The sequence below is a fragment of the Pelodiscus sinensis genome, chromosome 15, assembly GCF_049634645.1.
Source record: "Pelodiscus sinensis isolate JC-2024 chromosome 15, ASM4963464v1, whole genome shotgun sequence".
NCBI lineage: Eukaryota > Metazoa > Chordata > Testudines > Trionychidae > Pelodiscus > Pelodiscus sinensis.
The window spans coordinates 41,680,385-41,706,176 of record NC_134725.1 but is presented as its reverse complement, the minus strand read 5'-3'; the positions used below and the strand labels follow the sequence as shown (position 1 = coordinate 41,706,176).

The 25,792-nt window shown below is 49.2% G+C and overlaps 1 protein-coding gene and 1 long non-coding RNA gene across 2 annotated transcripts in view; one reads left to right on the top strand and one right to left on the bottom strand.

The window, feature by feature from the left end:
- LOC142818533 (uncharacterized) overlaps nucleotides 1–1,819 on the bottom strand; it is a 30,128-nt gene extending 28,309 nt beyond the window's left edge. The window contains exons 1-2 of the long non-coding RNA XR_012896040.1: nucleotides 1,106–1,819; nucleotides 90–240 (exon numbers count right to left, since the gene is read on the bottom strand). This is a non-coding gene — a long non-coding RNA (uncharacterized LOC142818533). The remainder of the gene's footprint in view (nucleotides 1–89; nucleotides 241–1,105) is intronic.
- Nucleotides 1,820–7,175: 5,356 nt separating this feature from the next.
- On the top strand, nucleotides 7,176–11,810 carry XBP1 (X-box binding protein 1). The gene is given in 6 exon segments (XM_075898925.1): nucleotides 7,176–7,436; nucleotides 7,522–7,618; nucleotides 7,701–7,826; nucleotides 8,432–8,518; nucleotides 8,521–8,595; nucleotides 10,709–11,810. Coding segments are annotated over 6 exon segments (1,128 nt in total). The 5' UTR covers nucleotides 7,176–7,254; the 3' UTR covers nucleotides 11,270–11,810.
- Nucleotides 11,811–25,792: the final 13,982 nt, after the last annotated feature.

Sequence of the window (25,792 nt, the reverse complement as noted above, 5' to 3'; positions counted from 1 at the left end):
GAAACTTTTCTATGGGCAGGTTATTCCAGAATTGTCCAGTGGGAGGTTTCTTGAATCTTCCCTGCGGGTGGATCATTGGTAATGCTTACGTTTTTGTTTCTTCTTTCAACATGTGTTTGTTGTGCTTGGAGAACTGTGGCTCTTAGTGGTGAATCTTGTCTGTCCAAGGTGAATTCACTGTGTCCTGAGATGAGCTGACAGCGCTATGTGAGTACTTCAAAATCAGACACACAAGGAATTCTGCAAGAGTGAGATGCATTTTGCCAGAACAATGGATTGGCCTCAGGTGAAGAACACCAAGAGGGTAAACAAAGAATGGCTGAAGCTTACCTAGAAACTACCTAGGGAAACCAAACTGTTCTCTTGCCAGTGCTACTAGTCCCTAACCCTGGTACAAACTCAGTTACAGTCCAAATGCAATTATTGACCTCCCAGGTCTGACAGGGATGTTTGAGTCCCGATGGAACCATTTTAAAACTATGATACCAACTGCAATTAAAATTAAAAGAACAAAATAACTAAGAGCACAGGTCTGAATTCAAACCAAGTCTCGGAACAACAGAAACACTCTTACTATCCCTCTGACCATCTGAAATAGACCTCGCAATGCACAAGCTGTTTAGCTGGACTGAAGCCCAGGGCCACTGTCCATATGATCCGGCACACAGGCTGAGCTAACAGGTTCTTTTCTCAGAAAATGCCCTTGAACTCAGTGAGACTATTAAATGTTCTGCATCTTCCACGGCCTCTCTTCTCACTTCTTTCTCACAGCCCCTTTCTCTCTTCTCTTTCCACTGTTCTCTCTTCTCATGCAACTAACATTGTACTTGTCTTCCCCCCACCCCTTCTAGTAAACAAGCCTTCAGTCTCCCCACCTTCCTTAAACAAACCATTGTTTCCTTTTGATATGGTGGCCACCTGGAACACAGCAAATAAGGGCTATATCATTGGGAAATAATGACTTAATCTATGGCAAAGATTCAGTTGCCTTGTCCAAGCTAAGGAATTTTGTGGAGATTTTCCAGGTTGTTATTACTGGTTGAGCTCCACAGGTGACAGCACTGGTGGGAGAACTCATAGAGAGAAGGTGCTGTGTAAAACCTACCTGAGCGGGGCAGTGGAATACATGGCGTTTGTCCCCTGGAACCTTGTGGGCACTCGCAATCCTGCCTGTGCTATGGGGAGGAGTGCTGTGCTGGTGCTTGTGTAACCCATGCACTTAATAGGGAGCTATCTCTTTAAGAAATCCCCGTGTGGGAGGTAGGAGAGAGTTGAGTGTTACTGTTGCTGGGCAGATTTACCTCTTTACTCAGAAGCTTCTGGAGTTGGGGGTGGTAGTTTGGGGTCAGACTGCATGAGCACGCAGGCAAGGCAGATGCTTTTCTAAGGCCTGTGAGAGCTGGAAGACGCTAAGCCAGGAGCAGGCAGTGATGTTGTTAACCCCCTACTAGGGATAATACTACTTAGAGCAAGGAGACTGTGGGAGGAAAAATAACTTCTGTGTTAACTGCAATGCTTTCAATGCTGTTTGGATTTTAGCCAAACTGTTCTAGTCACTTTCTCAGTCCATGTGATTCTTCAGCTCCTCTGTAAATGTAGCAATGGGGGAAGAGTCATTTCTGTTTTGTTAGTCTCAGTCTTTGTATTTTCTTGTAACAGGGTTTTCTTTGAGTCTGTTCACTTGTGAGTTAACTGTCTGGTTAATCAGGGAGCTGGCTGCCTAGGCCTGCTCCACAGCAGAGGAAGAGTCTGCCTGGACTCCATCTAGGGTTACCCGGTAGTCCCCCCTCCCCCCCCCAAAAAAACCGAACACACTTGACCCGTGGCTTGGGGGGGTGGGGCCAGTCGGGAGGGGGTAGGGCCAGCCAAGAGGAAGGGAGGCGGAGCTGTTGGAGGGGGGATCGGGAGCCCCAGGTCTGGCTGGAAGGAAGGGGGAGTGGGAAGCAGAGCTGGGGAGGGATTGGGGACCCGGGGAGCTGGATAGGAAGAGGGGGGGTCCAGAGGAAGGGGGACGGGAAGCAGAACTGGTGGGGGGTGGGGTGCAGCCACTGGCCGCAGCTGGAGTCCAACAGGCTGCACCTCCGGCAGGCACTCCCTCTAGTTGCTAGCAAAAGCTGGGAAGGAGCAGGGGGCGGGGCTGGGAGCCACTCCCCTCATCCGGCTTCTGCACGCAACCAGAGGCTCCCAGCTGGTAGGCAGGGCTGCAATCAGCATTGGGAGCCTCTGGTTGTTTGCAGAAGCCAGGCAGGGGGAGTGGCTGGGAGTCCCAGCCACTGCCCCTGTCCTGCCCGGCTTTTGCATGCGACCACAGGGCTCTCAGCGCCAATCATGGCCCCGCCTTCCAGTTATTCCCCCACCGCCGCCAGGCTTCCGTCCGGCACCCAGACAGGAATTCAGAAAATACCGGACATTGCACATTTCCGGTATTTTCTCAATTTTTTTACCGGACAGAGGGCGCAAATACCGGACTGTCTGGTAGAAAACCGGACACCTGGCAACCCTAACTCCATCTGAGGATTCCCTTCAAGCAAGTGGAGAGATAGTTCAGACTCAGCATATGGTGCAGATTTGATGATCAGAGGCACAAACTGAGACTTTGGTGAACTAAATCTAAGCTCTTGGGACCTCTCAGTCTATTCTTATTGTGTTTGTGTGAACTGAACTGCTCAAATTTTAATTTTAGTTTTCTTTTCACTTATGTTTACTGTAACTATGGACATTCTCTGTGGGTTATAAAAAAGCTGTGTTCTGTGGTAAGGGTTAGATTATTTGTTTCTTCATGAGATTTTATAAAGTCATTCAATTCATTTCTTTAGTTTCTTGCTGGTCTCAGTGGTTAAACTACAAGCAGTCAACAAGAAACAAATACATAATTTACTGTGGAAGGCAGGGGTGTCAAACTGCTAGGCCTTGGGACATCCTCAGCTAGAGCCGCAATGCAATCTGGCCTGGGAGCCCCTTCCCACCCACACCCTGCCCTCTCCATCCCCTCCCCAAAGCCATGGCTTCAGTGATTGCTGGGGGCTTAGTGCAGTGCAGCAGCAGCGACTGGGGTGGCAGGAGCTGCAGGGAAGCAGAGTGTACTCGGCTGGTGCACTCACTCCACTTCCTCCCCACTCCTGCCACTGCTGTCATGTTCTCAGGAATAGGGTGCCATGGAAGGAAGGGCAGAGCTTGGGGAAGAGGAAGACAGCCTCCTTCACCCCACTGAGATGCCCAGGCTGGATTGTGCAATGGCTCCTGCCTCAAATGGCCTGTGAGTCAGGAGTTTGAGAGTCCTGCTATAAAAGGTTTATTCAAGGTCACAGAGTGAAACCATTTGGGGGCATCTGTGCAAATTTAAAATTCTGGTTGATACCACAAAGTAATGAAACTTCTGTGCCATGGAAGGCCATTCAGCGTGCCCCCCTCTTCTGACAAGCTTTAAGCGAGTATCACTCATTGTTAACAACCATCAGCACCTGAACAGGCCTCCCCTGGAGGGAACAAAAGCGTACCTGCAGGCTAGGGGAAACCAGCTGGCCACCTTGTCTGGGGGCTGGGAGAGCAGAAAGTTACCAAGAAGGACAAAGGGAAGAAATGACAAACCCAGACAGTTATAAAAGTGCTCACAGGGGGAAGCGTTGGAGAAACACACAGGGGCTACATCTAGACTACATCCCTTTTTCGGAAAAGGGATGTAAATTAGACGTATCGCAATTGCTAATGAAGCAGGGATTTAAATCTCCTGTGCTTCATTAGCATAAAAATGGCTGCCGCTTTTTTTCAGCACAGAGCTTTACCAGAGAAAAGCACCAGTCTAGATGCTGATTTTTCAGAAAATAAAGACTTTTTCGACAGATCCCTTATGCCTCCTGCCTGGGAATTCGCCTGTCACAGATGGCTATCCTACTTTTCAAGCCACATCACAAAGCAGCCAGAGCACTAGACTTGGCCAGCTGCCTTTATCAGAGTTCTAAGTCAAGAGTTCAATATTTGGTTTACTTAACAGCTGACACCTCCTACAGGACAGCCACTAATATTAGTCTGGACTTTTATTTGAAAACATGGTGTGGTGAAACCTGAATTTTTTGTCATGTATTTTATTAATCTGAGGCATCAGTATTGCTCTGTATGTTGCACAGCTACCCAGTGGATGCAAACAGGTTAAAATTCTACTCCTGAAACAGTCAAATCAAGAAAGCCAGCAAGACAAAGCAATGTCCCACTGACTAAGCAATCAGCATCTAACAAGAGAAAGCTACAGCAAGCAAGACAAGAAGGGAATGAGTTGGGAAACAACTGGAAGGTAGCTAGAATAAGACTGGCAGTCTTGGAGGGACTCTGCACCCTGTACCTGGAGAAACAAGGAGGGGGACAAGAGGAGGAGTCAGAGCCAGAGTCCAACACAGCTTAGCTGGTTCATCATGGGGGCAGTGGTTTGGCCAGGATGGAGGTACTAACTAACCCAAGGACTTTCAGATTCTGTGCGTCAGGGGGCTAGTAAAGGGTTAGGTGCTTTGAAAAGGCTGCCTGTGTCTCTTTAAATGCACCTTGAGAGTGTTGCACCGAGTGCAAGCTTCCGACAGGAGTCTGGCTTGGCAGGCAGTCACAGAGCATCTGCGATAGCAGATACTAAAGGCCTCTGACTCCTAGAGGCCATGGGCCCGCCTATGTGGATCTGTATGGGTCTCTGTGGCCTGGCAGACTAAAGGGGTCACTGTCAGAAGTGTGTTTACAACATACTGGATCCCATGACTCAGTGACAATAAAACTGCTATTAATAATATTAAGATTATTTAATAAAGTTTTGAGCAGGACTGAAACCTTAACCATCCAGAATTAGAAGACTTGCTGTTAATAATGCTGCATATCTCTTCGGCCTTCTTTTTGCTGACCTTATCACTCTCTTGTTACCCCTTCAGTTTTGGGACCCACAATCACCAGGTGCACCATTTTACATAAAAGTGGAGGAGCTGAATTAAAATTCCAGGGGCTACTCAGGCACCTGAAAACACAAAAGCTGCGTCTAGATTAGCATGATTTTCCGGAAATGCTTTTAACGGAAAAGTTTTCCGTTAAAAGCATTTTCGGAACAGAGCATCTAGATTTGCGGAAAAGCGTCCGTGCCAAAGCACTTTTTGTGGAAAAGCATCCGTGCCAATCTAGACGCGTTTTTCCGCCAAAAAGCCCCAATCGCCATTTTCGCAATTGGGGCTTTTTTGCAGAAAACAAATCTGAGCTGTCTACACTGGCCCTTTTGCGCAAAAGCTTTGCCCAAATGGGAGCAGCATAGTATTTGCAGAAATTCAAGTGGCCAGTGTAGACAGCTGGCAAGTTTTTCCAGAAAAGCAGCTGATTTTCTGGAAAAACTGGCCAGTCTAGACACAGCCATCGATTCTTAGAAGATAACTTAGAAATAAGATGATAGAAACATTACATCTAATTCCTTTATTTAATAACAAGCATTAAATAATGTCAGACCACTCAGCTGCAATACTAACATATTTCTCACATCTTGTATCAACTCTCTTAAAGGCTGCTGGTTAGATTTTAAATTGTAAAATATATTCTTACCTTGTTCCTAATTCTTGAATACAACAACTGAAATATTTGTAGAAAAATCTAGATTACTTTCTATCACTTTTTGCAGTTCACCAAGCTTCAAATAGATCATTTTAACTTTGGAAACATACTACTACGGCAGGCCCTGTGAAATTACTGCATCTGCCTGGGGCTGAGGGGGTGTTACCTCATTACAAATAATAGACTAGAAACTGGTTTTAAAAAGATGTGACAATGATACTTTCAAATCACCTTCACAATATTGTCCATCCCATATGGTGAAAAATCATGAATCAGGCTCACCTAAAATCATGTGGTTGGCTTTAAACTCACACGTATGTGTAAAAATAATAGATTAGGGATTTGCCTACACTTAGAAGTTTAAAGCATTGCCACAGCAGCTCTTTAATGTGGCAGTGTGGTCATGGCAGGAACCCTGCAGGTAAACAACCACCATGAGGAGGGCAGCTAACAGCACTGGGAGCCTGATTAAGCTGGTGCTGTACAGTGCTGTAGCTTCCTGCACTGGGAGAGGGGGGATGTTTTTTCACACCTTTGAATGAGAAAGTTACAGTACAGTAAGTGGCCACATAGACAATTCTTTGGTCTTTTTATTTGCCTTCTGGTTTTTTTTTAGCCTTTTGGATGCACTGGGGTCATGTTTTGAAGATTTCTCCATGGTCACAAGGTCTAAAACATTTTTCTTTAAGAATGAAGGCAGAAATCCTCACAAAGCCATTTGATCCTAGGAGCTGAGGTTTCAAGGAAACAAATCATCATAAGACTCATGACAAAATCATGAGAGCTGGCAACAGACTTTTACTTCTATTTAAAGGCTAATTAATTTCCAGAAGGCTCTTAAGCGCAAGCTATAGGACTGGCCTGCAGGTTTCACAGGAGAATAGTTAAAACCAAACTCCAAGAACACTTCACGTTTTAAAATGAATAAAAAACTTGTGAGCTGCAGCAAGGCCGCCGGCGGCAGGACAGGGAGCAAGGGGGTGGCAGCGCCAGGCCAGTTCCCAGCCAGGGCCGGAGGGGCGCAGTGCGGACAGAACCGCACGTTCCACCTGCGCCGCGCGGTGCCTGTTGTGAACGCGGCCGGCCCTGGGCACCTCCTCGGCCGACGCTGTGACTGGCGAAGGCCCGAGGCGCCGCGGGCTGGGCGGGCAGCGGGGCCCAGGAGCCGCTTCGCGAAGCAGGCGCCGGGCCGGACCTTTGGCACGACGGGGCGGGGGGAGCAGCTCGGCTCCACGGGCGGGGCCCCCGGCGCTCGCTCAGCAGCCCCGACAGCGACCCCCCCGCGGGCCCAGCCCCTGCCGCGTCGGGCGCGCGGCGCCAGCGGGGCTGAGGGTGCAGGAAGCGGGCGGGGGGGATTCAAAGCGCCCGTTGGCCCCCCCGGCCGGGCTGGGACTGAAGCGCGCGGCCGCTTCCGGGTCGCGCGCCCCATGAACCCGCGCCCGGGCCGTGCAGCTGATGCAATAAGGCCGAGGCGGCCGAGGGCCCCACCCCCGTCTGACGCAATACATTTGCCCTTTGGCCCCGAAGAGGGCCAATCGCAACCTCAGCAACGCTTGTCGTCACAAGGCCCTGACCAATGAGGCCGAGCCACGGTGGCAGTAGAAGGGGGCGGAGCCCAGCGTTCGCTCGGTGGAACGTTGGTCGCAGCTGGGCTCTCCGCTCAGAACGCCCCGCAGCCCCGCGCGCGTGATGGTGCCGCTGCCCGGCCCCGCCGCCCCGCGGCTGCTGCTGCTCCCCGGCCAGGCGGCCGAGCCCCTCTCCCTCGTGCTGCCGGCGGGCGGCGCGCGCTCCCCCAGCCCCGAGCCCTCGCAGCCCGCGCGCAAGCGGCAGCGCCTCACGCACCTCAGCCCCGAGGAGAAGGCGCTGCGCAGGTGGGCCGGGCGCGGGGGTGCGGGGCGGCGGGCGGAGGAGCGAGTGGGGGCGCCGGGCCGGGGCTCAGTGCTGCTCTCCCCGCAGGAAACTGAAGAACCGCGTGGCGGCGCAGAGCGCCCGGGACAGGAAGAAGGCGCGGATGAGCGAGCTGGAGCAGCAGGTGCTGGAGCTGGAGCAGGAGGTAGGAGGCGGCCGGGCGAGGCGCCTGGGCAGGCGCGGCGCTGCTGAGCGGGCTGCTCAGGTGGTCTCTGTGCTTCTTTCAGAACCAGAAGCTCCTGCTCGAAAACCAGCTGCTGCGGGAGAAGAGCCAAGGCCTCACCGTGCAGAACCAGGAACTGCGCGCCCGCTTAGGGCTAGATGCACTGGAGACACCAGGCAAAGTGCCCAAGGTGAGCCCGCCTGCCCTGGGAGTCTGGGACAGCCAGCTCCGCTGAGCCTGCAGAAGGTTGGCTTACATACGCATCCTGAGAGCTAAAGTCCTACTGTAATCATTAATTAGTAGGCCTGTACTCTCTCCACTGACAGCTTGGAAATGCCCTTCCCCCACCAACATTCAGAGTGCATTCAAACTCCTAAAATGTACATGTAAGCTGGACTCTGTGTAATTTGCTTTTTACTCTTGAATTCCAAGTTGCATTAACTGTGGCCACAAACTGGTTGGTGGTGAGTGAATATTAAATCTATGCCACAAAGGGGAAATAATGGGCTGGAGAGGTCAGTTTTCCTCCGGGGAAGGAACCAGTTTATGGATGTTAGCCACAGCAGTGTGTTATGAACACATGCCTATGACTGTTGTCTCACTTCCCAGTCTCTGCAGCACTGGTCCTTGTTCTTGGTGCTAGCCAAGTGACATTGTGATTCAGCCAACAGGCAACCAAAGGATGGCTGCATGTCCCTGGGGCAGTATCACAGCCTTGCAATAACGGCAAGAACTTCAGCACATGGTTTGGGAGTCCAAATAACTCTGGATAATTAGGCTTCTCTTCTGATGCAGATGGTGATGGAATCACAGGTGGATGACATCAGGATGGTGACCGGGTCCGCTGAGTCCGCAGCACTCAGACTACGTGTTCCTCTGCAGAAGGTGCAGGCCCAGCAGTCACCCCTCCTGACGCTCTCCACATGGATTCTGATAGCAATGACTCTTCAGACTCTGAGGTGAGCAGCCATCCTTTTTACAGAGCATGAATTTTTGAAAAAACTGTAGCCAAGTGGATATCCAATTCATCTGCTTTGGTGCTCGTGGCAGTAGAATTTGAGCTGTAACACACCAGTAACAGTTCCAGTGTGAATTGTTGAGGTAGCTCTTGATAGAAAGGCATATTTTAAAGGCCCAGAGGCTCTTAGACACATTTGTACTTGTGAGTCTTGGGCAAAAATTGCTGACATACAAGTTGTGTCCAAAAAATCAGAATCTAGGTGAGGGAGGCAGTAACTTGTGTTGGACCAACTTCTGTTGTTGGGTCGACCGGGTTTCAAGCTCTGTGTGAACTCAAAACTTGTTTCTCACCAACAGAAGTTGGCCCAATGAAAGCGATTACCTCACTCACCTAGTTTCCAGTATTCTGGGGCCAATACTGCATAGTCCATATTGTAAGAAACCATTCAATATGAAGTGGCCTGTTAATGCTCCTGTGGTCATAGGACAAAACCAGATCAAGAAGTTAAGCAGAAGTTATGCTGACTATTTTGAAGGCAATTAAATAGTATATGATTTGATATTGTCCCCATACCCATTATTCAGCTCTTGCAACATGAAGCACAGACTCCCAGAAATACAGGCCTGAAAGGGGTGGAGCTTGAGAAATTTGTCTAGGTCCCGGCACTGAGGCAGGATTTAAGGATACATAGAAAATCCCTGACAGTCTTGTCAAAGATGTTCTTAAAAACCTCCAATAACAGGGATTCTGTAACCTCCTTGGGAAGGTAGTCCAGTGTTTTATTATCTTTATAATTAGAAAGTTGTCTTGATAGCCAGCCTAAAGCTTTGTCTGTGCTAATGCTTTTTGTTACTCACGGGTGTATTTTTCACACCCCTGACCAACATCAGTTTCATTGACAAAAAATGGTGGTGTGAACAGTGCTGTTGGCAGGAGATCCCTGTCCCACTGAAGTAGTTATTGCACTCGTTGGGGGAGGTTTCTTTATGTCAGAGGCACAGTTGTTTTTTGCAGGCAGGGTGCAGATACACAGGAATCCTTGCATACGTGCCACTGTAAGGTCTGTAGTGTAGAGATAACCTGCAGCCACGGAGATTAGACTAAGTCATTACTACTACTTCTCCATGTCCACTGAAGGTAGGACAACTATCTTGATCTCTGTAACAACCCTTAACATAACTGAAGACTGATTTTCCCGCCATGCAATCTTTTCTGAGGACTAAACGCGCACGCACAGGTTTTTAACATTCCCTCTCCCTGCCCCAGCTCAGAATTCTTGCAGTTATGTCACTTCTGTTGATCTCTGGACATATTCCAGTTTCTTCACATCTTGCCCAAAGTGTGGACTTGGTGCTCCAGACTAGATCTCATCATTGCTGCAGAGAGCAGGGTATTTGTTCCATGTCTTACTCGAGAGACTCACTGTGCCCTAGAACATGTAGCCTTGTTGCAGCTGCATCACATGTTGACTCATTCTGTTTGTGTGCACATGAAAGCCCTGAGAAATACAAACCTTCAAAGCGTGCCTTGCATTCCTACTGTAGCTTTGGACAGGTTTTAAGTAGCCTAATTTTGTGAAGTCTACTGGCTGCTATTCAAGTGTTGCCTTGGTTCCAAGCAGTCAGAGATACAAAGATTCGTGAAAGCTGCAAGCCGAGGAACATACAGGTTGAGACTGATAACCTTGTGGTCATGGAAACTACTGCTCTGGCTAGCAGCTGGTACTGACACTTTATTCCCACATCTAGCCTGTTTGCTGGCTCTACAGAGACGGGAGGCAAAGAAAGCTTATTTGTTTGAACAGTACCCACCACTGTGCAGGGTACCTGATCTTGAGATGGCCCCATTAAGACTTCTGTTATGCAAGTCAGTAATGAGAACAATCTTATGGTCCCAGTCAAACTGGGAAGGGTTAATGGACAAGAAAGCTCAGGCTTAAGTAAATGACCATATCAAAGTACATGTGACCATTCCTGTTGGTGCTGCCTTTCAGTGTCTATCAGGCCATATTGTGCCAACTCTGTCTGGGGGGGCTGGTTTCAAGGGTGTGTTTGAGTTGTGTACAGTAGTCTACATGCCCTTTCTAAAGTGCTGGGTTTTGTGTTCCACAGTCTGATCTACTGTTGGGCATTCTGGACAGCCTGGACCCAGACATGTTCCTCCGGTACAGTAATTCAGAGTCAGCGTGCTTGGAAGAGCTGGAGGAAGAGATCTGTGGAAAAGAATCAGATTCCTTACCAGCCTCCCCCACTCCCTCTCTGGGGTCCTCATCAGCCAAGTTGGAGGCCATTAATGAACTGATCCGGTTTGACCATGTGTACACCAAGCCCCTAATCTTTGAGATCCCTGCTAAAATGGGCAGCCACACTGATATGCTAGCGAAAATAGAAGAAGCATCGCTCTCTCCCTCAGAAGACAAGGACCTTTCTCAGGCCTCAGTCTCAGTTAAAAAGGAACCCGTAGACAACTTTTTGCCTGAGCTGGGTATCTCAGACCTGCTCTCATCTGAACACAGCCTTGAGACCTCTTGCTGTCGGTTGGATGCAGGTAGTGACTCTGGATATGAAGGCTCCCCTTCTCCCTTCAGTGAAATGCCCTCTCCACTGGGCACAGACCATTCTTGGGAAGATACTTTTGCCAATGAACTCTTTCCCCAGTTGATCAGTGTCTGACATGTTCATTAGTGTTGCAGAAACCATTCCCCTCCCCCTCATTTTTTTTCTTAAGCCAGAAGTAGAGTAGATGGCTACTTCATAAAGAACATTACTCTCTTTAGAAGTATTTTCACCGGGCGTAGTATTGCTAATTTATACCCATCTTAGGCTACGATTGTATACTTTCTCTTGAAGAGGAAATGCTCATTTTCCTTTTCAGAGACTAAAGGTTATGATAACCTCAGAGAGAAACAAGTGTTCATGTACCTAAACTGTATCTTTCCCAATTTGGGAAAATCCTCCATACATAACAGAAATTGACTTTGGGGCAGTTGAAAGCAGGTGGGATAATGTTCTTGACACAGCAGTTGTCTGCCTCAACATTTGGGCTGTACTTCTCATGTACAGTTGGCTCAACATAACATTAAACATCTCTTGTAAATTTTACGTAACTTACTATGTAAATGCTTCTGAAAGTTTTCTATTGCTGTTTAGTTTCGATGAATTGCTTCTCCACTTAATATTTAAAAACTGTGCAATTAAAAAAGTGCAATGTAAATGCTCACTCTGTTTCTTTCATATTACAGATTATAGTGTGGGGGAGAAGGTCTCAGTGCGTCTGTCACTCCATATTGAGTATATGGTAAAAGGGTGGGTGTTGTAATGGTTCTCTTATTCTACAGGTATATGAAATGGCTTGTTTCGGTGCTTCTCCTTGCAACAGCCCAGTACAGCTGTGGGACAAAACTGGTTACAGAACAATCTTTGGTCTGATCACATACCAAAGCCTTATAGGAACTTGCTACATATGATCCAAAGTACTCTCTCTGCTGGGGGGAGCAAAGACTTTGGGCTTGTCTACACTTAAAACACTACAGCTGTACATAAAGAGGTCTAAATGAGCTGTTACCACTCAAGAAAGAGATCTTGGAGTTGTTAATGGCAAATTCTCTGAAAACATTCCCTCTATATACAGTTGCAGTTAAGCTAACAATGTTGGGAATTGTTGGCAAAGGGGTAGCTCACGGTATTTGTGCCTCTGTAAATCCATGGTATGTTTATATTTTGAACACTGGTGCAGAGCTCACTGTCCCCTTTTCTATATATATATTTAAAAAAAAATTACCTGTGGAATAAGTGATGTCATCACCTCACGATGTGCACAGGTTGCCGGGGGTAGTCATGGATGGGTAAGGCCCAGCCCCCTCCTGGAATCAAGTCCCATCCACTGCCAGCCTAGCCCTCTCTGGCGGCTTTGTGGTGAGCCAGGCCTAGTGCACCTCAGCCCAGCCCTCCCCAGCCACCAGGGGCAGAGCTACTCCTGGTGTGGCCTCAGCTGGAGGAGGGTCAGCATTAGGTCACGACCAGGGAGTTGGAGGGTAAGAGAAAGGGCCTGGGCTGATGTAGCTGGGGGAAAGGCAGGGCTGCCTACCCTTCCAAGAGAGGGGGGGTTAGTGAAAGTGGCAGGCAATGGGCATAGCTTCCTTGTAAAGATACATTGGAAAAAGTACAGAAAAGCAAAAATGATTAGGGATATAGAATAGCTTCTATGCGAGAAGTGGTGTAGCTGGGCTAACTTAGGGTTAGGCCTTTGAAGACCAGGCTTTTGTAAATTCCCAGTGCAAGCTGCAATGCAATAGACTGAAGAGTGGCAAGATTGATGTAGTTCAGATGAACCTGATATAAAGCCTCTAAGACAAGGGTGGGGAAATCGTCGCCCACAGGATGGATCCAGCTCACTAGGCTTAGCCCCTGGTGGGCTGGTGCCGCTATATTTACCTGCGCCTCTGCAGGCATGGGTGACTGCAGCTCCCATTGGCCACAGATCACCATTCCTGTCCAGTGGGAGCTGTGGGATACTAGGCTATACGGTGATGCGGGCACAACTCAAGCTGTGCTCTGTAGAAATAACTTATAGCTCATTGCAGGTCTCTTCTACTGCTTCTCTTGGTTGTTGCGAAGCTGTTAATTTAGAATCCAATGAGCCTGAAAAATAAGCTGCTCTTCTTGATACTAGCTTAATTAGTTATCAACCACAGCAACCCCTAAAGCAGCATTTCTCCAAGAAGGCCACGAGGAACTCTTCTTACGGCCACAGCTTCATGGGTTGAAATATTTGTAACATGTAAACCAGCTTATTTGTGTTTCTATTCTGGTTAGGTCTAGTAAAGAATAGACCTGTACGTTATTTTTTGATCTGAACCTCCCCCCCCCCCCCCCCCACACACACAAATAAATTATAAAGATTTAGACATGTATTTTGGTTTTTACTAACAGTTAGTTCTTTTAGGGAAAATTGTCAGAGGCCACCAGCAAGAGTTGGGAATGGCCCTCTGAGACTGCAAAAAAAATTGTGAAAATCCCTGCATGAAAATGCTAAGAGCCTCCTCTATTTGAAAGAGATTCGGGCTTCTCAGATTTCTCTCTCTTCTGGCAAGAAGAAAGTCACTAATTTTTAATAATCCAATAAGTACATTCAAACAGTAATCCAGTATAAGGGAGGGAACTTCATATCACATCCCACTGCTTCTGTTTCAAACACTATCAGCTGTAGACAGTAGTGTTAAGTACTGGAAAGAATGGGTCCATGCCTATTAATTTTATGAGCACCTATTTACTAAAGGTCAGAGATTTTCTCTGAGTTATTTCTGCAGGAATAAATGTGCGTTCAGTATCGTATGTAAGATCCTAATATAATATAAGGATGAGTGGGAAATGGACCTTCTACATTTACTGAGCATGAATAGGTCTGAGGGCAGCATTGAAGTCCACAGCCAGGAAGAAAGCCAGGGAGGATTAGGCCTGACATTCATTAGAGATAGAGGGAGCTTTCCAAGTTTCGATAAAGAGACAAGTCAAACTTGGGAGTGATGGTTGGTAGAAGACTCCATGCAAGCAGATGAGATGTAGGAGAAGAGCAGTTGGGAAACTACGCTGAGGCTACATCTACACTGAAGCATAGCTCAAATTGCATAGTTTATTTTGAGCTCTTAGTGCAATGTAGATGCACCCTGAAAGAAGAAGAGCAGTTCCTGATAGCACCTAGAACAGCTTGACTGAAAGAAAATCTGGGATGGAAAGGTGAGAGACGGTGAAGGCAGAAATTCTGAATTGCTCCTTTAGGAAACTTTAGCAGCCACACAAAGCAGACAGAATGAGGCTGAAAAAAATAAGACCTGTCTATTGTTTGGATTACTAGACCACCTAGGTTTTCCTCATGGACCAGAATCTCCTGAGCTAAGTGCTATACAGACACAGCAAAGAGATGGTTCCCAATGCTCAAGAGCATGCTTACAAGGTAAGTATAAGAAGACGACAGATAGCTACAAACCCAAGGAGTTCAAGAAAACAATGCAGCAGTATTCATGAGCATGAGAGGGAGTGGCCTTAGCACACCTGCAGCCTAATCCATATCTATTTTTTGTAAGCAACACCAAAAAGAGGAGTGTGAAGAAGGCTAAGCATGCATTTTGCAAATGTTTCCAAGAGGCCCCTCGCAATCATGAGGGACAGCAAGAGAGAAAGCACAGAAGTTGCTTGCTTGAAATGTTAACTAGTTGGTAACAGCATTTTCAATTGTGGGCCAATCAGACAGGAGCCAACATCCTCATACTGAAATAGAAGTAACTTCAAAATGCTACCAATCTATTTGTTGTTTTTCAAAATGTAACAAAACAAGTAGATGGTTTCATGGGCACAGCCCACTTCTTCAGATGATCAGAGTATCGGATGTCCAGAACTAAAATAAATAGGGGAGAAGGGAAAAATGGGAGGGGGGAAACAAGAAGCAGTGGGTATAAAAATATCCAGGGGAAAGCTGAGCTGGAATGTAAAAGGAAAACAAATAGTCTATAACAGTGTTTCTTGAACTGTGTTCCACGACACAGCAGTTGGAGCTGTGCTGTGGAGAACAGAGTTCAAAATGGCCACCCTTAAAGGGGCAGGCGACTTTTTTGGCTCAAAAAAAAAAATCCCTAGTGTTTCTCATAAAAAAAATTGTTTGGTGTTCCTTGGTCTTAAAAAGTTTAAGATACACTGGTCTATAAATATCTAAAGACTGGATAGTCAAAAGAGGCAGATACAAACCATTAATAGATAATTAGAGAGGAAGAGTACTAACACCAGATACTACACAGACAAAGAATCATTGGCACCTTCATTGTTTGGTAAGTTGATAATGTCCCAACCATCTGGTATCTTTATTTAATCCACTAGCATGAGTATCAAACTTGTGAATGAATTGAAGTTCCAGTCCTTCCCCGTGTATTTGGCTTGTAGAATTGGTCTGTAACAAAACAGCCACTTGAAGATCTGTTAATGAATGCCCAGGTAGGTTGAAGTGTTCCCCAACAGGTTTTTGTATGTTCCTTTTATGAATATCTGATTTGTGTCCATTCATTCTTTCCCATAGGGACTGTCCAGTTTGTCCAATATATACTGCAGTGGGGCATTGCTGGCATTTGATGGCATAGGTCACATTCCTGGATGTGCAGTTAAATGAACCTTTGATTTGGTGGCTTATGTGGTTGGCTCCAGTAATGAATTCGCTTGTACAGCTATGTGGGCAGAGTTGGCATCGGGGCTGATTGCAGGGCTGGGTTCTTGGATGTTTGATGTAGCTGTGTAGCATGGTTACCAGAGAGAATTTGTTTCAGGTTGGGGAGTTGTCTGTAAGCGAGAACAGGCCTGTCCTCGAAGGCCTCTGAGAGTGAGGGATCATTTTCCAAGATAGGTTGTAGATTGCAGATAATGCATTAGAGGGGTTTAAGTTGTGGACTGTAAGAAATGACAAGTGGAATTCTGTTATTTTCTCTTTTAGATCTGTCTTAAAGTAGTTCACGTCTGGCTACTTTTTTGGCTCTGTCAGTCTGTTTTTTTCACTTCTGCAGGTGGGTGTTTCAGTTTTAGAAATGTTCTATAAAGATCCTGTAGGTGTTTGTCTCTGTCTGTGGGGTCGGAGCAAATCTGGTTGTATCTTAGGACGTAGCTGTATACAATAGATTGAGAAATGTGTCTAAGATGGAAGCTGGGGGCATGAATGTAAGTGTAGCGGACAGTAGGTTTCCAATAAAGGGTGGTGGAAATTAGTCCATTATTTGATTGTACTGTAGCGTCCAGGAAGTGGATTTCTCCTGTGGACTGGTCCAGGGTGAGGTTGATGGTGAGGTGGAAGTTGTTGAAATCCCTATGAAATTCTTCAAGAGTCTCTTTCCCGTGGGTCTATATGATGAAGATGTCATCAATGTAACATAAGTAGAGTAAGAGTGTTAGGGCGCGAGAGCTGAGGAAATGTTGTTCAAGGTCAGCCATAAAGACATTGGCATATTGTGGGTCTATGCGAGTGTCCATGGCTGTGCCGCTGACTTGAAAATACAAATTGTCTCCGAAACAGAAGTAGTTGTGGGTGAGGACAAAGAGGCAGAGCTCTGTAACCAGGTGTGCAGTGTTGTCATTGGGGACGGGCCCTGATAGTGAAGAGGAGCAGCACAAGTGTGGTGTGCCAGATCACAACTGCAAAGAGAGACAAGATTGTTGTATGCTGAGTGGTGCTGCTTCCTGAATGCCTCTGAGCTGCAGAAGGCCAGAAAGGAGGATGTTGCCATCCTCAAGACGAGTGCTTGCACCGGCTTTTCCCCACAGCAATTAGAAGTCACAGATCCCCTGACCCTGCTGCTGCAGGATGTGGCATATACCACATAAGCCACACACAGCTACTATACACGTTATTTCACATATATGAAAACAAACACATTAAGTATTTAAATCCCTCAGACTAAGGGTGGAGAGAGAAAATCAGATGTTAAAAAGTTAGAAGTATAGAGAGGGACATGGGGCCCGAGCAATAAAATAGAAGGGTTTCACATTCATGGTAAGTTTTAAGTTTCAATTCTTTACATACAGAAGTAGACAATATCTGAAAGCTGCACTCAAAGTCCTCACAATTCTGTACATTGTCCACAAAAGCACAGTAACATCAAAAATAACTCACTGAGACCATGCAGCCCAGCCCATTGCTCTTGTGGCCATGGTCCCCTTCCTGCACAGATGTGGATGTGAGAAACACCTGGCACCTAAAGGGCTGTTTGCTCCTTGTAACTGCTGTCAGCTTGCTACTCAGTTGCTGGATGAGTCACATGCAGTTTGCACATTTGACAAGGACTAAAGCATTCACGTCTGGGAAAGTATTACACAATTGTGACAGTTTGGTTATATCCATAACATCCTTACAACATGAGGTACAGAGAAGGGTACAGAAAATGCTCCTCCCCTACACAGTTGCAGCTAAGGATTCCCGGCAAGGACTCGAGCTGTTAGTTCCTGGAGCTCTCATCATTTCATGCATTTTTACCTCGTGGCAGCTCTTGGAGATTTGTTTGTGGTACAACATTCCACTTTGCTACCATCCTGAGTGAGCTAAAATACCTACCTTCACGCTCATGATTTAACTGAGAAGTTGCATTTCCTATGCACCTGCAGTGGTTGATGACCAGATGAAACACTAGATAAAACACAGGACACATTGAGAAAGTCATAACTGTTTTAGGCGACTTATTAGAGAGTAAAGCCTTTACTTTTTTTAACAACTCACCATAGCAAAAGAGACTCTGTAAACGAGAATACTGTTTTAAGAGCACCAGAGCCATTCAGCTGTCTGAACAGCTGCATAGTTTCTAACATGCCTCACACGAAGAAAGTCTGAGGGTGGTTGGACAGGCAATTGATGCTTCTACTTACAGAAACCTGCTCACCCTACTCCCAGGGACAACTTGGTAGAGTCTCCAACTTCTGCTGCCGAGCCTCTCTTAAGGAAGAGTGTACGGGGCAATGTATCTTGACTCATGGGCTACATCTACACTGGCATGATTTTCCAAAAATGCTTTTAACTGAAAACTTTTCCATTAAAAGCATTTTCGGAAAAGCGCGTCTAGATTGGCAGGATGCTTTTCCACAAAAGCACTTTTTGCGGAAAAGCGTCCGTGGCCAATCTAGACGTGGTTTTCCGCAAAAAAGCCCCGATCGTCTTTTTCACAATCGGGGCTTTTTTGTGGAAAACAGTAAGATGCTGTCTACGCAGGCCCTTTTGCGCAGAAAGTCTTCCGGAAAAAGACTTTTGCCCGAACGGGAGTAGCATAGTATTTCCAGAAAAGCACTGATGATTTTACATGAGATCGTCAGTGCTTTTCCGGAAATTCAAGTGGCCAGTGTAGACAGCTGGCAAGTTTTTCCGCAAAGGCAGATGATTTTGTGGAAAAACTTGCCAGTCTAGATACAGCCTTGGCGCATCTGGGGCAAGGCAGAAGGCTCAGCCTCAGCAACCACCTCCCTGGTCTTACAGGAGGCTTTCTCTTCCTCCACATTGGAGGGGGGAGGGGTAGAAGAGCCGAGCCTGGGCCTGCTGCTAACCCTGCATTCCCCGAACAAGGACCCAGTCCCATAGGGTGTTCTTGGATAGCTGGTAGGCAGGGTCGGGGCTGAGGGTTTTGGGGTGCTAGTGGCAGGGCAGCAGAGGGAGGGAAAGCTCCTCCAAGGGCAGGCCCTCTCCCACATCTGGTAGTAACCTCATCACACCCTCCTCCAGGGGACTGCAATGTCTGGGCATACTGGGGACAACCCTCCAGGACCGAGTGGAGTGGTGGTAAGCTGGGAGGGCGGAGCGCACCAGGCAACCAGGGTCAGCAGCAAGGATGGAGCCTCCTGACACTCAGGGGTCTTCCACTCTCCTGTGTGCTAGGGCAGAGAGCAGTCCTGTCGGACACTTCCCAGCACCTGACAGTCGTAGAACCGGGCACCCCCCAAAGAACAGTGCGCCTGCACCAAAAAGGCCCTGAGTGCTTCCCTGGCACATGCTGCTGGCGGCACCTGAAGCTGCACCTGTTGGTGGAAGGAGAGGATGTGACAGAGGGGAGGGTCCTGGCAGCCCAGTGGGACAAGGCTACTGACAGACAGCTGTTGCCCCAGGCCAGAGACAGGAGGTAACAGGCCTGCACTGGAAAGAAAGATCAGGACAGAGGCCAAACATTGCCAGGTCCCCCAGCTTCACAGGGGGTGTACATACCCCTCACCATCAGGCCCTTCTCCACTGTTTCATGGGTGGCAGCCAGGAGGAAAGCAAACTTGGAGCCTCCACCATGGCTGCACGTCCCACTGCCCTGGCCACCAGCCACACACACATCTCCATATGAGGCGAGGTAGGTAGCAGGAGGCTGCAAACACTGCTGTGCTTCCCGCTTAGAAAACAGGGGAGCTGGCAGGGGGAGGGGCCACAGCCAGAGGCTGCAGAGAGGGGCACCCGCAGAGCTGGCAGGGGAAACATCAGGAAGAGGAGGGAGGAACATTTTGGCAGCCCCTTCCATGAAGGTTCAACCTTTTCAATGAGACCCTTTTCCTCCCATGGTCCTTTCTGCCAACTGCGGATATGAAGGGCAGGAGCTAGAGGGTCCAGCACCCAATGGGGTAATGAGAGGCAGATTATCAGCTGGAGTCCAAGTGGTAGCCATGGAGGGGGGGGAACAGCTGGAGGAGGGGCAGTTGGTTCCACCAAGGGGGTCTCCCCAGTGCTCCCCTCGCCATATCCAGTGGGTGTGGGAATGAATGCTGGAGAAGGTAACGGAAAGGTCAACTGCCCCCACCAGAGTGCCTGTCAAAGTGAGGAGGGAGGATCGCGGACACAAGGTGGGAATTGTGGCTGCACTGGAGGCTGGGAAGGACTGGTGCTATTGCAGGGTGGTGCAGTGACAACAGGGCTCCATAGAAAAGGGGAAGCAGAATAAACACAGCTGGGGGGGAAATATGGGTACACGAGGCAAGGGAGCTGAGATAGGGACACCAGGCTGGCAGCTGACTGGGGGCAGGGCAGGTATATCAAGGGGACCATGGCAATGGGGGCACAGGGAAGCAAGAGGTGGGTGGGGCAGGTAGCCAGGGGGTAAAGCAGAGGGCGGGGAAATCCACTAGGCAAGATCAACAAGGGCGGGGAGGGGCCCACATGAAGCCTCTGCTGCCAAGTCCCAGGCAGTGAAAGACAGGCTGAGCGGAGGAGGAGGGAGTGGAGACAGACATCAAAAGGGGTGATGGAGGGAGTGAGGGGTGGCAGATGGACTTGAGGGGGCTCCATGCCACTGCCCCTTGTCCCCACAGCAACAGATTGTTCCCCCACCAAGAGCAGAGGTGGAACAGCCGCTCAGTCCAGCTGGAGGCCCTTGCACAGTGTTCTGTCCCCCACCCCCCTGACTCCCCAGCAAAGGTTTTCGTTTCTCTAGGCAGGAACAGCCTCCACACAGGACGGGCAGCAGCCACAGGGAGTCCAGGGCCCCCTCAGGTGGTAGTTGCAACAGCAGGGACAGCATCCCTCACTCCCCCACTGGGGAACAAGCAGCCACCCCACACCCCTCCCCATGGAGCAGCAGAACTCAGGCCACTCACAGCTGGCAAGGTAGCACCGGGGGGGGGGGGGGGGGGGGGGGAGAGGTCATCCTGGTCTCAGCAGCAGACAATTCACATCAGCAACAGCAGCAGAGGTGGGGTCCCTTACTCCCCCTCTGGAGAGCAGGCTAGCAGGACCCCCAAGGGCAGCAGCAGCTGCAGCCAGGGAGTCTACATCCACCAGGGTAATGGGCAGGAGGCCTGGCCCTGACCACAGCTGAGTGCAGCAGCTCTACACCACGGAGGCATGCAGCCAACGGGAGGCCTCTCAGTCCTAGGCTGATGGAGGCCTTATTCCCCGGGGGCCTAGGGTAAGGTTGTCTCAGGGCAATTAAGGCCACGCCCCACAGACAGGGGGCAGGAGAGCTGACCAGAGGTTAGGGAAGTACGGCTGCCCTACCCAAGCAGAGCCTCCCCCAGCACAGAGGACCTAGGAGGCAAACAGCCCACAAGGCAGAAGGGCCTGGGGTAGAGGGCAGAGCCAGGTTCCTTCACTAGCTTCCTTCCCTTTCGCTCCAGGACCCCAGCAGTGCATGACTGGGGCAGGTGGCATCACCCAGGCCCACCCCACCAGGGAGAGGCCATAGCAGGGGCAGGACCTGTTGCAGGGGCAGCTTCCATTTGCCATATGTAGCAGATGTGGCTGAAGTTCGGGATGTTTCTGACATGTCTGCAGATACAGACTGAGGCAGCTGCCCTCCAAGACGCTCATCTCTGCTGTGAGGGGGCATAGTTACACCTGGCTGGCGTCCACTAGCAAAATGCTCCCAGTCTAGCTTGGGGGTGGGAACCTTCAGCCCCTGGCCTGTGGCAAGTCTCTGTGCTGCGGTACAGAAGCCCTGTGCCTTGTGCCCTCCGCCGGGCTCAGAGCTTTTAACATGGTTCAGGATGGCTATCCCATACCCAGCACTTTTGGGGACCCCACCGCAGTTGCCCCAACTGCCCTATCAATGGGAGGGACCCAGAGAATTATGGGGGGCCTGGCACAGTGACAGCAAAGGTCATCTCCCCTGCACTCACTGCCATGGCCGGATCCAGAGCGTCCTGGCAGCCTGCTCCATTCTGCCACAACATGTTCTCCTGGCCCGCTGTGCTTGGCTTCTCCAAGGCAGTGGGAAGCCCAGCACCCTGGCCCTCACCGACTCACTGCTGCGGAGAAGTGGGGCACAGAAGGGCAGGGTGGAGCACTCTGGCTGCTGCTGCCCTGCACCAAGCCCCTCTATTCCTTTGGGACATATTGTGTGGGAGAAGGGCCAAGGGGGTAGGGGATAGGCCTGGGGAATGGGGGGGTGTTGCTCCAGGCCCCACTTTGGGATGGCCCTGGCTGGGCTGAAGCTGTGAGTGCTGGCTAGTAGTGAGCAGAGAAGCTCTGTGTACTGTCCTCACTAGCAGGTGCTGGCCCTGCAGCTCCCATTGGCTGGGAACCATGGCCAATGGGAACTGCAGGTGCAGCTCCTACAGACAAGGGCAGCCCCATGAGCCTCACTGCACCATCTACTGGGAGGCACCTGAAGTCAGTGTGCCACACCTCAATACCCGGCCTCAGCCAGGTCTCCTGCTGCACCGCAACCCCTTCATCCCCTGCCCTGCACCAGAGCCCAAACCCCCTCCCACACTCCAACTCTCTTCCCCAGCCCTGAGCCTGCTCCAGCACCTCAACACCTGCACCACAGTGACCTGCCCTTAGCCCACCCCTGTTCTGCAAACCCCTTCTCCCAGCTCCACCCTCAAGCCTGTACCCCCTCAACCCTCTGCTCCAGCCTGGAGCCTCTCCCACATCTAGAACCCTTCGTTTTTGGCCCCACGCTGGAGCCAGCAGGAAACCCCAAGCCTCCATGCACCCCCCACACACACGGAGCTGCATGAGGCCCCCAAGTGAGTTTTATGGGAATCAGTGGCCCAACAGGAAAAAGGTTCCACACTCTGGTACAGACAGCGGGGTGGGAAGGGCCTATTCAGGATAGTCTGCTACTAGGGGAAAGAATAAGCTTCTCCTTAGGCCTCTCTCTTACCTTCCCGAGAACTCTCTAGCCAGACATTGTGTGAGGGCTACTATGGCTCCGGAGGGCGTGTGTGTAGGTTACATTGCTCTGGGCTTCATTTTGGGTGCATTGCCCACACACTGATTTTGGAACCAAGGGTTCGTACTGCATGCTCAAACTGCATAAGGCAGGGAGAGACATCACTGGCACAAGACAGACCCTGGAAACACTTGGGGAAGTACTGGGCCCAGGTTGAAGGGATTTCTAGCCTGTGTATGAAAAACTTGGTGGTTCCAAGCTCTGAAGCAAGTGCAGCTTGTACCTTTAAAACTGCAAGCCTGCTTGTATCAGCACTCAGATCAGATATAAAGCAGTAGTTTCTCTATATATTTTGGTTAGTCTCTAAGGTGCCACAGGACTACTCGTTCTGCATGGCTGCCCCTCTGAGACTCACCCTATGTAGTATGTGAAGCTTGGCAAATAAACAAAAATGCAGACTGGGCATTCTGTTTGCTATTCCTTATAATCACTTAACATTTAACTTTGAGTTGATAAACATTTTATGGTTTAATTTAAACCCAGTGTGCCTTTAAGCGTCTGGGGGCAAATCCTATCTAGGCCTACCAGAGGCTTGTTAAGCCCACACAGAGAGGAAGATGAACTTGGTAATAAATTCATACCCAACAGAATATTTTCTGTTTACTATTCTGTCACCTATTCCAAGTTGGTTTTCTTCCTCCAGACAAGAACCCTCTCAGATCTTTCCCTTTTTTTTCCTCCCATGCAAGACCCTTGTATCACTGCAACTGCTATGAACCACTGGCATGTCCAGGCCCACAGGTGCTCCAGCCCACCAGTTAATATTCACATCCCTAATGCTGATCGATAGGGTTTCATGTTTCCTTGTATGCGCTCATTGGCCTGTGTCCATCTGCTCTTTCTTGCTTGGAATGTAAACTATTGGGGTACGGAACAGTCTTTGTAGTGCCTAGCACCATGAGGACCTGAGTCAATTCAAACAGTTACATGCTACAGGAAACAATCCTGTATTAACAAGGATATGTCTACACTACCCCCCTAGTTCGAACTGGGGGGGTAATGTAGTCATTCGGAGTTGCAAATGAAGCCCGGGATTTGAATTTCTCAGGCTTCATTTGCATGATGCCGGCCGGCGCCATTTTTAAATGCCGGCTAGTTTGGACCCCGTGCCGCACAGCTACACGCGGCACGGACTAGCTAGTTCGGATTAGGCTTCCTATTCCAAACTAGCTGTACGCCGGCCAGCATCAATGCAAAAATGGCGCCGGCCAGCATCATGCAAATGAAGCCCAGGAAATTCAAATCCCGGGCTTCATTTGCAACTCCGAATGACTACATTACCACCCTAGTTCAAACTAGGGGGGTAGTGTAGACGTACCCCAAGGGAAGAGACTGAAATTAGATCTTTACAATAGGCCTGTAAGCTCCACGTACCGAGAGTGTTTGATGGAGCTGACAGAGTTTGTACACGAAAGAATGGAGCATATCATCTTTCGCACCTACTAATCAGAGTTGAATTTACATAATATTTTACCTTAGCGCGTTACTTCAGTATCGCAATGGCTGGATAACTCCCCTGAAGACCTTATTTATTGACCAAGAAGTGTGCTGGCAACATCAGCATGCAGCACCTAGCGGTGTGTGTTTGAGTGGGAGTGCTTTGCTGCTTCACAAACAGGAGGGCCAGTTCATGTTTGTTTCTTACTGACAAAGTAGAGAATGTTTAAAAAACAGATCTGGGGGACCTGGAGAATAGTCCCTCCATCTGAAAAAACATTTAACCCTGGGGCTGTGAGCTTTCAAAAGAAAGGCCTCGTTTTATTTAGTACTAGAAGACTTACCTGGCATTGCCTGGGTGCAGCCCGCAAAGGGTTTGGGGCCATGGCCCCTGGCTTCTCCCCTGGTTGGCCCAAAGTGCGGAGGATGACCGCACACCCCAGCCACTGGCTTCTTCCTGGTGTCAGGTAGATGGAAGGCCCATGCTCCCTGGCTGCCAGCTTCATCCTGGGGATGACCATGGGACAGGGTGGTGGGAGCCTGTAGGCTACCTGCCAATGCTTCCTGGGCTGTTCCAGGGCCAGCGGGTGCTGCGCAACAGCCATTCCTTGGGACAGGCCAGCCAGTGGCTTTCTGCTACAGCACTTGCTGCCCCCCCGGTGATCGTTACACAGTATAACTCCCACCTACTAGACTCCTCCCTTTCCACTGTATGAGACACAATCCCATTCTAGGCACATCCCATTGTCCTGGCACAACCACACCTCTGACCTTGCTTTAAGTTAGGGTAAGAGGAAGCTGCCAACCAGATTTGGTGGTCCTAGCTTTTACTGTTTAGGACAGGGGTGGGGAAACCAAGGTTAGAGGGCCACACCCAGCCTTCAGCTTTCCTGGATTCAGCCTCCTACGTTCAGGACTCCCACCTTCCCACTGTCCCATCTACCCCCCGCCCCTCACCCTCCCACAGGGCTGGCGCACACAAAATCTACTAGGTTGGGCTCCACTGTGTGAGGGGAATGTCTTTCTGTTTCTAAGTCAGGGAACACAGTGAGGGCTTCCCTTCCCACTTCTCACTTGTGTGTGGCCCCCAACTTTGTGGGTTAGTAGCCCCCCAGCCAAAAAAGTTTCCCCACTTCTAGTTTAGGAGGAATTATTGAACAAATGGACTCTCAGACTGATACTGATGCATGTTTTAAAATATATATATTGATAGCAGGCTAAAAGTTCATAGTGAGGACTCTCCACGCAATTACTCCTTCAGTTTTGCTACCACAAATGTTTTATGCAATAATGTTGCAACTGTCTTGGGTTCTATTCAAGTTGCCAGGGAATCTAAGACAAGGGTTGAACAAGAGACTACTGCCACCTCCTGGGCCTTACGCACACGAAAAGCAGGGTTTTCCAAAGCAGTGGATATTAGATGACAGCCTTCTAGGAACTTGCTGACAGTACGTTCTGTGCTTGTATTGTGTCTCGTGGCTCAGCCATTAGGGAGCTGGCCAAGTGCCAGCAGGACATAAACAAGAACCAAATCCAGATCTCCTTCCTATCAAATGTTCACGACACCATCACCCAGCATTAGCATGCATAGCTCCTGGCT